Source organism: Trematomus bernacchii, unplaced genomic scaffold, assembly GCF_902827165.1.
Source record: "Trematomus bernacchii unplaced genomic scaffold, fTreBer1.1, whole genome shotgun sequence".
Classification (NCBI taxonomy): Eukaryota; Metazoa; Chordata; class Actinopteri; order Perciformes; family Nototheniidae; genus Trematomus; species Trematomus bernacchii.
In genome coordinates, this window is record NW_022987689.1 from 6542025 (window position 1) to 6558656 (window position 16632).

Genomic DNA, 16632 nt, shown 5'->3' on the forward strand with positions numbered 1-16632 from the left:
TTTTCAAACGTCACTTTTGTTATTGAGGAAACCCTTCTTGACAGCTTGGTTCATTGATATCACGTAAAGACACACTGTGTAGATTTGATGACATGTTTTTGCAGTATGAGGAATGACACAGTGAAACCATATCTGAGTATGAAATACATCTTGGATTTATCAAACAATAGGGAAACTGTTATGAAACGGATGAAACAACTCTGATAACTTGAGTCAAGGAACGGAGGTTTTAAATAACGATGAATTGAAACCTAGTGGTTGCAACTCAGCCTTGATTTAAATTGTAAAATAAACTCCAAATGTCAAGAGAAAATCAATCAGGAAATAACACATGAGTGTGTTTTATAAAGTGTTTCCTCAAATTGAAACAGAAGTTTTATTATATTAAACATTTTTTTCTCAGGCCTCCCACTTGTTAAATGCTTTAAATAAAACCAAAACTTAGCCTATCATTTTAAATGTCACACTGATATGAAATGCACCTGGGCTTATTAAGACCTTGAATGACCTCTCGCTGTGTTGGTTCATAAGTAAACACACACCACCAACTCTTTCTATTAAAATCATACGAGCTCTTTGTTGTTCAACATAAAAAATCTGATCCCCTCGTCCCTCTCATCCATTATTCAGCGGGGAAGCTGCTCCTCAGAGAAATAATACTGCAAATTCTGCAAATCCATAACAGAGCCCTCCAGCATACCCACGCATCAGCTGGATGTCTGTCCGTCCATTCTGTGACACTGAACAGTGGCTCTCAGTTAGTTTGAAGGTGTTCACACCCAGATAAGAATGATTACATGACTGTGTGATGTTAACTTATTCATAAAGTGATACCTTCCATGAGGAATGGCTGCTAAAACAAGCTGATTATACATACATTATTGACAGATTACGACCCTTAAGGCAGATTTAAACCTCCGTGTCAAAGTATCAGTGTGCCTCTGTGCAGGTGCCTGCTTTGGGGAACTAGAGTGTCCCTGAATTAGGTATACAGTTGGGTTTTAAAGTTGAAGGTAGGTCACAAGGGATTAAATCTACAATCATTGACTACATCATGTCTTAAATACCTGAACAAAAGTTTTACTTCACCCCAATACAATGATATTATTCAAAGCAGGACTGCTCCTTGATTTCAACTACCTGAAATGGTCTACAACCATAACTATTAAAAGGGTAACTTTCTTTATATAAACAGTGAAAACATTTGAATTTACTAATTTGTATTGACTCATTTCTTAATTGTGAACCTTACTGAGCATTTGTATACCAGACCAGTGACTTAAAGTCCTTGCAAAAATGTTTTCATTTATATCTGCTACTGTAAAGCCCCGTAAAGACAATCATTTGTGATATTGGGCTGTATAAATAAATGTTGATTAATTGATTGACTACCCCCGCTCAAGGTAAAGTTGGGCAGAACTGCATAATATTTTTCAGCAAAGTAAATGTGCCAGTAAAAATGTTAAAGTTGTGAGTTGTATCACCCAAACAGGAGCAAAAAGGAGTCACTTTTTATACGGCCTTTTTCATAGGAGACGTTTTGAATTGTGTTGGTAGGAAAAGCACTAAAAACTTCAACAATATTTTCTGTGAAATAAGCAAGCACAGTCCTGAGACAAAGTAAATAAAAAAACATGAGGGTGTGTAATGGGTGTGTATAGCCCCATCAGGTCCAATGATTCAAATGACAGTGACAGCCTATGGGTGGAGTTTTCCCATTTCATCCACAACACACCTTGGTAAACATGTGTTGTTTATGTTTTGCTTACATCTGCCGTATAGGAGTTTATCCAATAAGCCTAGTGTCAGCTGGTTGTCTGCAGATGTTTATTATCCTCTTTAAAGACACAGGATCACATCTGGCTTCCTTGAAACGACTACAGCATTATAGAGTTACACCTGTGTGCAGAACATAATAGACCCTCTTCCAGGCATGTTGGCATATCAAAGCAGGAAAGCACGGTTGTATAAATTCACATTAAAAAGGCTCCATTGCATTAAGTGTCTGAGTAGACCATTTCTTATCAGCATGAACAAAACAGACACCGCTACTGCAGCCGTCTTTAAAGTTATCACTTTCACCTGTGCTTTTCCTGCTTTGGCAAGTCAAAATGTCTCCCTTGAATGAAAAGGGTCTATTCAAACATGACCTTACCATGCTGCAGCCAAACAGATAGGGGAAACAAAAGGGGAATCGGCAGAGAGAGAAAGAGGAAATTGTGTGTAGGTGAAGAAGAATGAATCCTGGAGATTTTGAATCTAGATACCGTCAGTCGCTTTTTGTCTTGCCGTTCCTGCAGGTCACAATCTGTTTTGTACAACATGGCACCCCTTTGGCCCTGACATCCTGTGGTATAATATATATAATCTGTAACCTCTGAAGCTGTAATCACAAATAGCAGCTACCTCTCAGCCATCTTTATACTAGGAGGTTATGTTTCTCTGCTTCTGTCAGCAGCGAATCATACTCTATTAATAGATTTCCATGAAGTTTCTTGGACATAAAGGCCCTTGTGTGAGGAACAATTGATTTGTTCTTGCTGCTGATCCGAATCTGGGATTTCCGCCATTAAAAGATGTATTTCTGCCAATGACAAAACTAACAGAGGCCTTGACTGGATTCCCAGAAACAAGAAATCAATTCAGCTCAAAAATGTAATTGACTGCAAGTAAATAATTTTTGTTGATAGAACAAAACCTTTGGATCTACTAAGAGTTAGTCCTTGCGGGACCATTATCGCCACCCAACTCTGATGGCTTGATTTGAACCTTTCACCCGTGTTAAAACGTAACGTCCTCCCTAAATATGACGTGTATCTTGGCCTCTAACCTGCCGATAGGCCGTTGGAGCGCCTTACGTCAATATGTACTAAAGCAGGGCTGACTTAATCATGCTAATGTGTGGATACATGCATGTGTGCTTAAGTGGGATGTGTGTGTAAGCATCACTCACCAATCTCACAGTTCTCCCCAGTGTATCCCTGTGGGCAGTAGCAGCTGTAGCCCGTTCCCTGTGGAAGGCACTTTCCTCCGTGCAGACATGGGTTTGTCACGCAGGGCTCCGATTCGTCTACAACAGACAGACAGAAGGATGTGGGGTGTAGGGGGATGTAAAAAATGGAGCTAATTAGTGATCCTGTTAAGGAAAAACGTTTTTTCTTTATGTAAATAGAAACACAAACAGGTGAATCCAAGCTGTATTTATTATTGGTGAATATCCTTCACCTCTCCATAGATAAATAGGCATGACACAAAAAAGAAAATCACCCTAATTTTCCTTCATTGCAGCTCAGCCACCACCAGCTATAGTTAAAACACGCATATCCATTTCACACTCTGTCTCTTTTCAAAGAGATCAGGAGCCTCAACCCTGCCATCCACTCACAGCCACAGTTGTCATGGTTACCATATGGAAAGCGAGGCCTTGGCTCACTCCAGCGAGCGTAGTGGGCAGCGTGAGAACTTCAGACCTTAACCATCCTCAACAGAAACGAGCAGACCTCCCGCTGAGTGCCTCGGCCCCGCTATTCAGCCCCTAAACGTGTGCGTGTGTGTGGTCTCCTTCCACAATTACACATTTCCATATCAATTGACACACTACCACGTGTTTCTCCCCTGAGCCGCTCATTATAGCAACCTAAGGTCTTTGAAAACCACCACTCGTTCATCCTGGCCGCAAAAAAAGCTTGGCTGTGGGACTCTTTGTTCTGTCAGGTTTTTCCGTCACTGAGGACTGCTTAGGAGGGGGTGGTGTGTGGGGTTGACATTGTGTGTGTGTGTGGAGGTTTGTGGGTTTGTGTTTACACGGTACATTGAGCGAGAATCTGTCTCTGATTAGCCTGCAGGCTGATCCTGTCCAATAGCTACCCAGAGGCAGACATTTCAAGCTCACATTGTCTGAATCACCGTGATGCCGGCTGCTAGTTGCACGAAATGAATGTAAATACAAAAATAAAGGATTGAGGGTTTTCAATCACACAAGAAAGATTTCTCAATAGCGTCCAAAGATTTATGTTAAGTTTTGCGAGCTAATCCTCGGCTCGTGGTTTGAATTTTGCTGAGGTCAGGTGATAAAGCCAACCATGCATTTCATTTAATGTACATCAGTTCAGGCCGAAGTGCACTCGCACCCTCTGCTTCAGTCAAGGGCATGGCACGCCTTGACAAATACCAACTGTTATGACAAGCAGATTTACTACTGTGTGAGTGTGTGTGTGTATGTGTCTGAGTATTTGTGATAGATAAACCTTGTACGATTGGCCGTTCATTAAAGCTAGTGGTGCAGAAAAATCAATAGTCCGTGGAAGAAGCTGACGGAGTGGACTGTCTCTCGCTCTGCACAGCCGACACCACCGGCACCAACAACAACAATAAACCGGCAACAGCAAAATCCAACTAATACGTTTACAGAAATAGGACAGGAAGGGGATAATACGCGGAAACGCTGAGATACCTCAAAGTAATAATCCACACTTCACACATTGCCTTTGCTTCGAGTAATAACAGCCACGAACACGGTGGAAATGTAGTTTACTTTGGAAATATGATTTTCAGAAAAGCGCTTTCACCTCACAGGTGGCGTTGGCATTTCTGTTAGAGAATGAGATCACATAAAGGAGGTCAGAAACAAAGAAACCGTCTACCATTTCAATGTTAGAGGAAGATTGAGTGATAGAAATCTCTTTTATATGGTCTGACAAGGGAAGAGAAGTTGAAAGCATTGTGTGTATTCGTGCAGTGTCTGCATCTGTTTGTTTGAGAACAATTTGCTTTGCTATTAAAGGTCCTTGAATCTAACCTGAGGCCATTCTTTTGTTTCCACTCCTCTCGCATTGATTGAACTGACTGATGAAATGCTCCCTGATCCAGTCAGGAGAGAAAACACTGACAAGAACCATGAATCCCACAAGGGACTGAACTGAAGCCGAGTGTGTGCAAAAAAAGAGCGAGGGAGATGTAAGCCATTACTCTGGTCCAATCTCCTGCCAGCGCATCCATCCACTTATTGTGTTTGTGTAGCAAAGATGTAGCTGTGTGTTTGTGTGTTTATGGCCTTCTGCCTGCATGACTCCAGGGTGTCAGTCAATCAATCAGCCCTCATACTGTACCCCAGGAGCGCAGATGGCTACCCTCGGCTTCTTGTCGATACAGTTTACAGCTGTTTTTTCATACCGCAGAAATGAGCTGCTTTTAAAGGGGGGAGCAAAATAAATCAGCATAGGAATGTGCGATAGCATGATGCCTTCAGGGCTTTCAAACACTGGCTGATAGGATGTTCCCTGTATGAGCTCTCATTATCAAGCGAAAAATAAGTAAACCAGGTGGCCAGCCAGGAGCTTCACTCAGATATACTGAGCTGCAGACTTAATCAACAGATTGTGAACGGTGGCAGGGAGATGGTCTCTGCCTTCATTGGAAAATAAAAGCTGTGCAGCCGAGGGAATACACAATGAGATATTTTGAATAAATATGCCATTGGCAAGGTCCAGGGAGGAAATGAAATGCGATTTTAAAGGATACTTATATTTATTTACAACTTGGGTCTTATTTTCATCAGCCTTCATTCCTATCATTTATGATAACGATGTACATTTCAATGTATTTCATCTGCAACCAAGTGAGTCCAAGGAAGGAACACAAACAGTCCGGCGATCAAACATCAAGACTGTTGAATTACTCAACAGCAGAAGTTATTGCTACACCACTGTACCTGTGGTTACTTCTGGGAGCCTCAGCTCTGAGATACAATTAGTTAATTCTGTGTCCCCCTATTTCCAGTGTTTGTGCTCAGCTAAGCTAACCAGCTACTAGCACTAGCTTTGAAATCTAATGGTTAGACAAGACAGGGGTCCATCCTGTGATCTTATTCTCTGCAAAACATTTTTTACTAACAAACCAAAATGGCAAATGTTCCCTTCAAGAAGCAGTCAACCTCTAATTTGGAGTTACTTTGACCATCAACAGCTAGCTTCAATGCATCCTTATACAAAGGTTTGTGGTGGTACGAAAAACTACCACATTTATCTAAATGAGTGCAGAATCATAACACAACAAATAAGTACACATTAGACTTGGACCACAAACAACGTCCCACTTGGGAAGAGTCCTGTGTTTTTTGAGCAGTCGATCCATTTTGCACTCCTCAGTATGCAGGTGTCGATGCTTATCATTCTACTTCACCTGAATTCCTTAAAGGCACCTCTCAACGTCCTTGGTAACAATTACATGGACTACATACCAATTGATTACATGGGTTTTATATAAATAAAAGTGTATTACTTTTCGGTGGTAAAATGACGATCATTGAATAAGAACAGCCTGCTAGCTTAGCTGCAATTCCAGGCCTAACAGTAAAGCAGTGGGGTCCACATATTGTTAATATTCTCAATATAAAGATGGTCAAAACAACAAAAATAAGACGTTAGCCAAGTTATCAAATCAAAAATGTGCTTCAAATATTTACAATGAATATACAGATTCATGGACGCACCATAGGATGCCAAATCACCTGAGGACAGAGAGACAATACTAACCTGAGGGGCTGAGGGTCATGTTGCTGATGTTGACTCCGCCTCTGTTACTTTCCTCCTCCATGTTGCCAGGTAACAGGGCCCCTGACCCCACAGTGTGAGACCAGGCGGGCTCCTCCATGTCGTGGGGTCCTGACAGTAATGTAGGATAATCCAGAGAGCTGTTCACAACGGCTTTCTCCACCGTAGAGCTGTCCTGGCTGTCTGAGTGAGTGGATGGAGCGGGGTCTCCTGATCCGGCAGTTTGAAACGGGGAATCGGAACGAGGGGATGAAGGTGAGGTGGAAAGGAATGGGGTTTGGGAATTGGCTGGAGGTGAGGAAGTTGGGGATGGGGAGGAGGAGGGTGATGATGATGGGCTTGTATCTGTTGAGCTTGATGGAGAGGTGGACGGGGATAAAGATGTAGATAAATCAACAGTTTCAGGACCAGCAGTAGTGGTGGGAGTTGCTGTGGTAGTGGACTGTCCCTTCCTGTGGCCCCTCTCTCTAGATCTTTCTCTGGATCTTTCTCTTGGTTTGCCTGAATCCGCTGGTCGGCGTGAAACTTGTATCTCCCCTTTTGCTTCTACGCCACTGATCTCTCCACTCCCTTCTTCTTCTCCTTTCCCCTTCTCCTCTCCTCTGCTCCTGTCCTCCCCTCTGTTCTTCTTCCCCCTTCCTCTGCCTCCTCTGCCGCTGCCTCTGGAGGTCACCGTCTCCTCCCTCTTGTCACCCGGCTGGGTTGTGGTCGCTGATTCAACGCGGAGCCAGGTTTCCCCGCTGGATGAGTTGATTCTGGGTGCAGAGCTGGAGGCGGTGGACGTGAGCATCTCTGAAGTCTCCCCTCTCTTTTTGCTCTCTGTAGTCTGAGAGTTACTGGAGGCGTCCAAAGTAGATGCCAGACGAGTGGGCGATTCTTCACTGGCTGGTGTAGAGTTTTTGCTCGAGGGATCGCTGAACCATGAACTTCCCCAAGAAAACAAACCTGCTGAGGTCACAGAACAAACAAAAAAGAAAAAACAGAGTGAAGTCAGGGGATGAACAAAGCAAAAATCCTGTATTCCTGCATTCTCTCTGCTTTGCCAAGGGAGACAAAACAAACACTTCTGAGCTGCCCGTCAGCTGTTTGTGTACCAGCAGCCGTCTACACTTCAATATGATCAGCATGCAAACCTGCGCACACTGCGAATAAACTACTGTATGTTAAACATTATTATCACAAGGATAAATGCAACCAGAGAACACTGTATTTACGGATGAATAAACAATGGGAGCGAGATAAGTGAGGATTAAATTGTTTGCCAATTAGCAGAAGGTGCTACCATTATGAATGTATGAGTAAGCTTTCAAAACAATATCACGCCGCCTTCATGACACATCAGAACCACTGTAATTACCTGTTTCTGACTCATGAATGCTGCTCATGTCAGCATCAAAGTTGTAATTACAGCAAATTAACAACCATTTGTTTAAAACAGCCACCGTTAACTACAGCAGATAAATAATGAGGACAAAACTGAGATGGATGAAGGACCAACGCCTCTTTAAAAAACACACTGAAGCAGAAACTAAAGACCACCACAGCCTCAGAATGTAATGAACAAAGATGGAAAACAGTTTTAACAAACACCAAGCTTCATCCACAGCCAGCCTGTAAAGACCTGGGGCCTATAGGCCTACTACGAATCAGGATTTTCGTTTAGCAAGCTAACTTCAGGGATTTCCGGTCCTACGACGCTGGTTCACTTCTTAGCGGGCTAGATAACTTATTCTGAACGGCTAGCCTCCGGAGCAGGATAGGTTCCAGGATAAAAGCACTGCCTGCTGACCAATCAGAGCTCAGTGTGCGGAGTTTAAAGCGATCAATTCATATGACAGGAGAAAGGAAATTGCAGGAAAGACGGCCGGTCAAAATCACCGACTGTGTGAACGTGAAAATGAATAGAATATCACCTCCCATCTTCAGAGCAATCTGACTATTAGCCTATAACTATTATACTATTATTATACTATTATATTAAGAAAGCTTAATTAAATATCTGCCACAACATAAGTAACCGGATCAAAGTAACATTACGTAGCCTACAGTCCGCGGCACTGTGAGTGCAGACGTCGATGTGTCCCATTATCATTCATATCACATGATATCACATCATAATGTATCATATATTTCCTTATCTGAGTCAGCTTCTTGAGCCGTATCTGGCCGCGCAACACTCACAGTGTCACATACTGTATGCAGAAGTATTATTTTAAGCAACACATTAAGTTGACGAAACACTTGAGTCAAATGTAATTAAAGTCAGATCCACTCGTGTCTTAGACTGGGCATATCATAAACCTGTTAATGTACGCATTCAAACACTTTTTCTTTTACCAGCTGTATTCACCTTGCAGGTGCAGCTATGTGGCTTTTATCCTGGATAAAGTGTTTAAGTCATGGATGTTTAAAGTTTAAAGGTAGGGTAGGTAAATTTGAGAAACCGGCTCGAGATCGTTAGAATTTGAAAATACACAACCGGAGAAAATCTGCCACTTCCTTATAGAGCCCCTCCTCAAACACACACGAACGCGCACATGACCAATGAGGGCACGAGATAAGTTTGTGCACAGATGGAAGGCTGACAGGCAGGTAGGCCATCCAGTTATTTTAGCCGGGCCGGCTAAAATGATTGGTCGTGCTTTTTACAGTACTACGGCTTCCACAGATGAAATTATTTTATGGATTTTTTGTCAAAGCACTTAAGATATTCATTGCTATCGGGATGTTAAGAGCATTCCATGGAATATAACAAAAAGTGTATCTCGAGCCGGTTTCTTTAACTTCTTCATATTTGACTAATATTATAGTTGACTTTTCATTCAGGAAGTATGACGCTGCGCTGTCAGAACGCTTCTCCATGTTTGTGATTGGTCGAATGCTCCAGATACCACCCATTTTATGTGAACGTGCACCTAACTAGATAGGACACGGCTGGCTTGAGCGATCGAGTTGATAACCAGCGTCGTAGGACAGTTTAGCGAGAGCGGGTTTGTTTTGGATTAAGTCAACCGGATAACTCAAAACATATCCAGGATATGTTGAACTAGATTCGTAGTATACCCCCCTGAAGAGCTGCTGAACCACTTAGACACAGGAAAGAGTACAGGCTGATGGGATGGATTTCACTTCTTAAATTCTGCCTGTTGGAAGGAAACTTGATCATTCAATTCACGGTGCAAGGATTTAACAGTATTTGTTGAAGGGGCTTTAGAGGACTTTTGTCTGTAGATTCACATCCTTATGATCAGTGTCTCTTTCTGTGAGCCTCGAATTAAGAGCTGAAGGCTGAACTTCATGGGAAGCAGAACAAGACAAGGTCTTTGGCTATTTAGGCCTAACATATATAACATAATCATAAGGGAATAAGGTTTTAAACTGCCAATAAAGGCATTACTCTCTACAAAGTTTGTCAATGCCTGCAGTGTTTGTGTTTCTCACTGTTATAGTTACAGTTACACTGAAACGAGATATCAAATCGATTATCTTCTTCAGCTACAGAGGCTGTGAGATGGATGCCCTGGTTTTCAGTTCAATTTACTAAAGAAACGTTATCGTAACTGAGCTCTAACAATAAACCACACAGTGTGAATCCACATACTGTAATACTGAATAGCCTTAGGCCTCTGAAGACAGCTATAAACACAATGTTGTGGCCTACTCCACAACAAACACAGTGACGTACATGCTATAGGCCCACAGCATGTTACGTACACATGATCTACTTAGTTGGCCTATCCAAATGTTCTCATCATGTGCAACCCAAATAGTATATGATCATTTTTAAATTAAACACAGCATATTTATATGATGCTACAAAAACGTATAACCCAAATATAATTTAATACATTTTTGTGTGCTACTGTACAAATCTAGCGAACTGTACTGTTCGCTAGATTTGTTGCTGCTCAGTACACTGAAAAACTGAAATGTTGACTTTAATTAAATATATCATATAAACAAATCTTACAAAACTGTATTAGGTTAGTTGAAAGCAATAATATTAAGTTGCACCTCATATATTTTATTTAAACGTAATACTATTGCTTTCAACCACCTTATACAATTATGTGAAATCTGTTTCCATAATACATTTAAATAAAGTCACAGTTCAGTTTGTTCAGTATAGACGGCATACAGGTTGGCATATTCTTCCATAATGCCATAAAGAATAAAAACACGATTTCATTTGAGCCTCTATATAATTTAAGTCAAGTAATTATTTAAATACAGGTCACAGAAACAGTCAAAAAAAATGTTTGCGAGTGAAACCACAGCTGGAGCTCGTCAGCTGCCACACCTGGAGTCAATCACAGCTCGTTAGCGGCTCTACACATCCTGAGCTGCAGAGAGTCTTAAAGTCCTTTCAGGAGAAGTTGAAGCAAACTCTGCTCTCCTCACCACAAGGCCTCTATACTCTACCCCTTATGAGTTATTTGTTTCTATAGTTAACTCCATTCATGAGGCTTCTTTGTACTTTAATTATTGTATCATCATATTGTGTTGCCCAGCTGATCACATCACAGACCTGAATCAATTAGTGCCTCCACAGCAATATGTTCAGAATACTGCTCATGAACATTCACTGACTTCAAATCTTCCTGGTTTATAACTCAAGTGTACACATTTCCTATTTTTTTGAAGCTCTTCCTTGGTTATTAGCTTTGTATCTGACATTCTCTTCTGACTTGCAAGTAGAATACGCATACAGCATATACTTGTAAAAAATCACTTTTATCCTTTGGACATTTAAGATATCCTAAACCCCAAAAATCCTCACTGTAATGCAATAATTGCAATACAATTACAAGTATATATATATATATAACATAATCCACTCACGTTTGGATGGTTTTGACTCCTCTTCTGTCTTTTTCGGGGCTGTCTCCTCTTCCTGTGTCTGTTTGCTCGGTGCTTGGGTTCCTTCCTCATCTTCACTCCCGGCCAGGTAGTTCCAAGGCTTCCAGATGGACTTCACGATCTTTGAGATCACCTGAAATAACGTAGATGCACAGAAACTTAGCTGGCTCAGTGATGCTGCTTAAGCCCTGAGCCTGTTTTTCAGGTTTCAGGCTCGAAAATGACATGCCCAGAACAAATGACTATATCTTCACTTCTAAAAGGGGTATATTAATAATCTTTTTTCTCAAAGCAATGATACACCTGTGAATTGGATGTAGAAGAGTCAGAATCAATATAGATGTTTTCATTTTTAAAGTAAATTCAGATTGAACATAGTCAAAAAATGTAAATTATAGTTTCTGTCCCAAAAACCCCCATTACTTATAGTGAAAACCACCCTTGAATGATGGGATAGTAGACTAAAAGCTTTAGGAATCCAAACTATAACATATAATAAGTACCCTGTATCAAGATTGATGCAAAACAAGTGAGATTTGACCTTTTTAGAGGTTTAAAACCGGAAGCTCTCATACACTCTCGTAGCTCTCATAGCAGCTATGAAAACTCCGGTTATTGACATAAATGTTATGATGAATTATCAGTAATCATTTCAAAGTGACACAGACACATTGGATTAACCTTCAGCAGCGTTTATATGTGTTTTAATGCCCTTGAACACAACTTTTGATCAGAAAACAGCAAAGGTAAGAAGTATTTGCCGTTTTGGCTAGGTAAAGTGAAGTTGTGTGTTGTCCTTGCTGGCTTTCACTGCCGTGAGTTTTGGGCATTGAGTGATGATACTTATACCATTGTAATCCGTGGAATCTCAGCTTTCAAACGATATCTAGTTTGTGCAGATCCGATGAAGTATACAATATTTCTACCGTGAGTTATGTGCTAGTGCGTTAGCGCTCTTTCGCTTAGTGCTAATTCAGAGGCTCGGCGTTAGACTTGTGTTTTGTTTCGGTAAAAATTGTTAATATCGACAGGTAGCTGAGTTTCTTCCCGTTAAGTGGGTAGGACACATTCATAGTTTGTTAAATGTTAAGAAGCCCTCAGATGCTGTTTCTTGCAAGATGTTGCGGGAGCCCCCGCCCCCCGGGGGAGGTTAAAATCTTTGACTAGGGCTAAAACTAAGAATTACTTTTATCACCGCTTCATCTGCTGATTATTTTCTAGACTAATCGATGAATTGGGAATAGAAATGAAACATTACTAAAGTCCAATGTGATGATTTAAAATGTCTTTGTATGTCCAAAAATATTTAGAAAAATATGATATAAAACTGAGAAAAGAACGTAATCTTCGTACTTTGAGAGCATGAAAACAGCATTTTTCTTAAATGTACTTAAAGGATGAATCAGTAATCAAAATAGTTAGTGATTATTTTCCTGTCGATTGATTGATCGTAATAATTGCAGCTTTAGCTCAAACCAACCTTCTTGTCAGCCACAGTAGGGTGGACTGGTGGTCGGAGGAACTGGTCTGAGTCGGGTCCGGGCTCCAGTGGCTCTCCCCAGTCTGAGAGGATCTGTCCTGGGATCAGCTGGAGCGTTACAAAGGACCCTGAAGACTCTGCAGACCAGGGGTCTGAGGCTGAAGAAACAACAGAAAGAGGTGTTACAACAGATCCAACTGTATAAGTGATCAATACAAATAATGAATTATTATATTAGAAATCAGCCCCACAGGCATCAGTGCTGTGAAGCGAGGCCTCGTCTTCAAGGTCGACCAATCCAGTCCAGTTTGAAGGTGAAGCGCTGCTGCCATCTGAGGACACAGCAAGGATGCATTTGCAAAAAAATCAATCTTACTGTATTTATGTTTACTGATTTGACGTTTGATCCTGTAAATAATCAGCTTCATTATGCTACTACTGATATTTTAGACAGATGTGAAACCTCTGGCAGTGGTGGTTTGCTGTGTAGTCACGTCCGGGCTGCCGGTCCCTGCAGAGTCAGCATCACTGGAGTCTCTGAGGTAGCTCCAGGGCTTCCACAGGGAGGTGTAGATCTGAGAGATGGAGCCCGAATCCTTCATTTTACCTGGGAAACAAGTTTAAGAGATTTCTTGTTCACATGGCTGTCACTGAAGGATTTGAACCAGCTTGTCTCAAAGCTTTGCTGTGTATTAATTTTGCAGTCAAGACAGAAACCGCACATCTGAAAATATTTAACTTCAACACATCCTGTTCTTGTTTCTCGCTCTCCCACTGCTGCTGTCAATCCAGCAGCTTCACAGACTTGACAGTGGGATGGATAATGTGGATCCAAAATCATTGTTGCCATAGCTACACCAGTGGCAGTGACATGTATTGTAATTGAACAATAACTACATTAACAGCACTCTTCCACAGATTTGCTTTTGGCCAGCTACTAACTTTTCAAATCCATCAGTAACGATTGAATTAAACTCCTTTTCCATGATTAAGAATATTATGCAGGTGCAGATTCAGTGTCTGATTCATTACCTCTGTAGCAGTAAGCATCATACAGCGCTGTGGTGTTGTCAGTTGTGCTGTTGGGTGTGATGGTGCGGACCCCCAGCTGGCCCCCCCCACAGTCCGGGCGACGCCAGGTCACAGGGTAGCGCACGCTGCCGTCAGACAGCCAGCCCGGGGCGCAGCTGTCCAAGCCGGCCCTCCACGCCAGATAGAGCTGCCCCACGGTGGCCAGCTGTCCCCCCAGGGACACACAGCGGTCTGAGGCGGAGGACAGGGACAGCCTGCCTGGGACCGAGGAGTGGAACACTTCACCTGGAAGACGGAGACAAGGGAACTTGCAGTGAAACACCTGGGTTCTGCACAGGCTTCGAAATCTATTGAATTACTTAAAAGCTTAGGCTATTGTATTCTACTTTTTCTCAACAAATCCCATGGAAAGGCCAAAACCAATAATGTTTTTCCCTAGCCTGTATGAGGCAAACATCCCAAAGCCCATTGGTTGCTATTGAAGATGTAAATCTTTAAAGGTCCCATGTCATGGCCATTTCTACTGATCATAATTCCATTGTTGAGGTATACTAAAATAGATTTATATTGTGCAATTTTCCAAAATCGCATTGGTTTCTCATACAGCATGTCTGTATAGTATGTGTATTCACTCTCTGTCCTAAACGGCTTGTTGGAGCTCCTGCCCCCCCCTCCCTATGAGCCCATTGGCCGTCTGCGAGACAGCGAGACACAGCGAAACCCAGCCCGAACACACACACACACCCGCAGCCTGGCTGGGAGTTTGTGTGTGTGCTCACATACCGACTCACAGCCTCGCCGCGTCCCGCCGTCTCAGGGAGGAGAAATTGGCGGAGCTGCAGCTGAGAAAAGATTGAGTGTGTGTGTGTGAGGAAGTCCGCGGATTGGCCCATTTGGACCAATCCACGGACTTAACGTAACGGCTCCGCGGACGTAACGTAACGGCTCCACGGATTGGTCCATTTGGACCACGTCACTGTACCCAGGAAGAAAAAGAGAAATCTCCAACGAGGCGTTCTGGGGCAGCATAGACAGGTCTTTTCTGTGTTAGAGTTTTACTCGCTACAGGGTGTACTTTGAGGGTTTGTGATTTTGCAGACCGTTTACATGCATAAAAACCTTCATAACACACAAGGGGACGGGTAATAACCGGAAAAGCATGACATGGGACCTTTAAAATAAAAATGCACAGAGGTTTAGTTTTACTATTTATGTTTATTAAGTTTAAAAAATATTTTTTGGTTGTTTCACTAGATTTATTTAATTATTATTTAAAAAATATATAGAAAAAACAGAATATTGCCATGTAATATTGTAGCAAAATGCAACCATCAGTGTAAAAGCCAAAAGCTGTGACCGTTTTTGTGTGTGTGTGTGTGTGTGTGTGTGTGTGTGTGTGTGTGTGTGTGTGTGTGTGTGTGTGTGTGTGTGTGTGTGTGGTGTGTGTGTGTGTGTGTGTGTGTGTGTGTGTGTGTGTGTGTGTGTGTGTGTGTGTGTGTGTGTGTGTGTGTGTGTGTGTGTGTGTGTGTGGTTGTAAGTGTGTGTGCTTGTTCACAGACTGCAGAGGCCTTAATCAGGCCAAATTGGGTCCCATGTTGATTCATGACACACACACACACCACTGTAATGTTGCAGCTCCTATAAAGCCCTGCACTAACCCCAGCGATGTCTTCACAATGTCTGATAGCCAGTTAATAAGACCGGACCGTGCTGGATGGCAGCTGGAGCTCAAATGGAAATGGCTGTGTGAACAAAAGCCTCTGCTGAATGAAAAGCATTGAATACAAACCAGTGCCTCTAAGTGCCCTCACAGATGCAGTATTGTTTATTTCTTATTACATTATAACACTAGCAAATAAAATGGATACAAGACATTATCCGCCCCTTTGTGGATGCTACTAAATCACTTCATTTGCCTGAGATAGAGATCCTGTGATCAAGGCCATGTCCTTGTACTTTATTTTATGAAAATGGCCACAGTGCAGTTACTCACAAAAGGAGATGAATCTAATAAATCATGATTACATTGGTTTATCCAAAAACATTGTGTAGGTCAGCAGTTGTTTTTGTGTCGGTAAGATTTCATGCTGCTTTGATACCTGTAGATGCCAGCTACTCCTTATCATGTGTTCCTCTAAAAGAGCGGTGTGTGTGTGTGTGTGTGTGTGTGTGTGTGTGTGTGTGTGTGTGTGTGGTGTGTGTGTGTGTGTGTGTGTGTGTGTGTGTGTGTGTGTGTGTGTGTGTGTGTGTGTGTGTGTGTGTGTGTGTGTGTGTGTGTGTGTGTGTTTGTGTTTGTGTTTGTACCATCCAGTTCTTTTGCAAAACAGTAAACATCAAAAAGCTCTTTCGGGTCCCTCTTCCCATAATTCCTCACTCCAGCAGAGTACTCCTTGTGTCCATAGCAACCAAGCTCTGGCAGCTGGACAGAATAGCTGTGGAGACGAACATGTGGGAGTCAAAACTGTGAATGAACCTCGTTTTACTAATCATACAGTCTTTTTAACTCGGTACCAACAACGTCTTAGCTCACATATCAAAGTGTATATCTTCATTAAGACTCTAAATGTCAGTTAGAAAAACATTCTTATTTGCAATCTCTTTTAAAGGGCAAGAGAGTAAAATACATTAAAATACATTAAAATATAATTAGCAGCAACGGAACAATGTTGGTAAAAGGAAAAACATGAATCTGAAGCAGATGAAATTAGA

The 16632-nt window shown here is 42.0% G+C and overlaps 1 protein-coding gene across 2 annotated transcripts in view; it reads right to left on the minus strand.

Annotated features, from left to right (window-relative positions):
* The window catches only part of LOC117488789 (neurocan core protein-like), a 42461-nt gene that overhangs the window by 7828 nt on the left and 18001 nt on the right, over positions 1-16632 (minus strand). Inside the window, exons 6-13 of one of the 2 annotated variants that reach the window (XM_034137890.1) lie at positions 16228-16355; positions 13924-14208; positions 13355-13498; positions 13143-13223; positions 12892-13049; positions 11394-11544; positions 6534-7499; positions 2954-3070 (exon numbers count right to left, since the gene is read on the minus strand). In XM_034137890.1, the coding sequence (XP_033993781.1) occupies positions 2954-3070; positions 6534-7499; positions 11394-11544; positions 12892-13049; positions 13143-13223; positions 13355-13498; positions 13924-14208; positions 16228-16355 (2030 nt within the window). The remainder of the gene's footprint in view (positions 1-2953; positions 3071-6533; positions 7500-11393; positions 11545-12891; positions 13050-13142; positions 13224-13354; positions 13499-13923; positions 14209-16227; positions 16356-16632) is intronic. The other variant, XM_034137891.1, reaches the window with a different exon arrangement.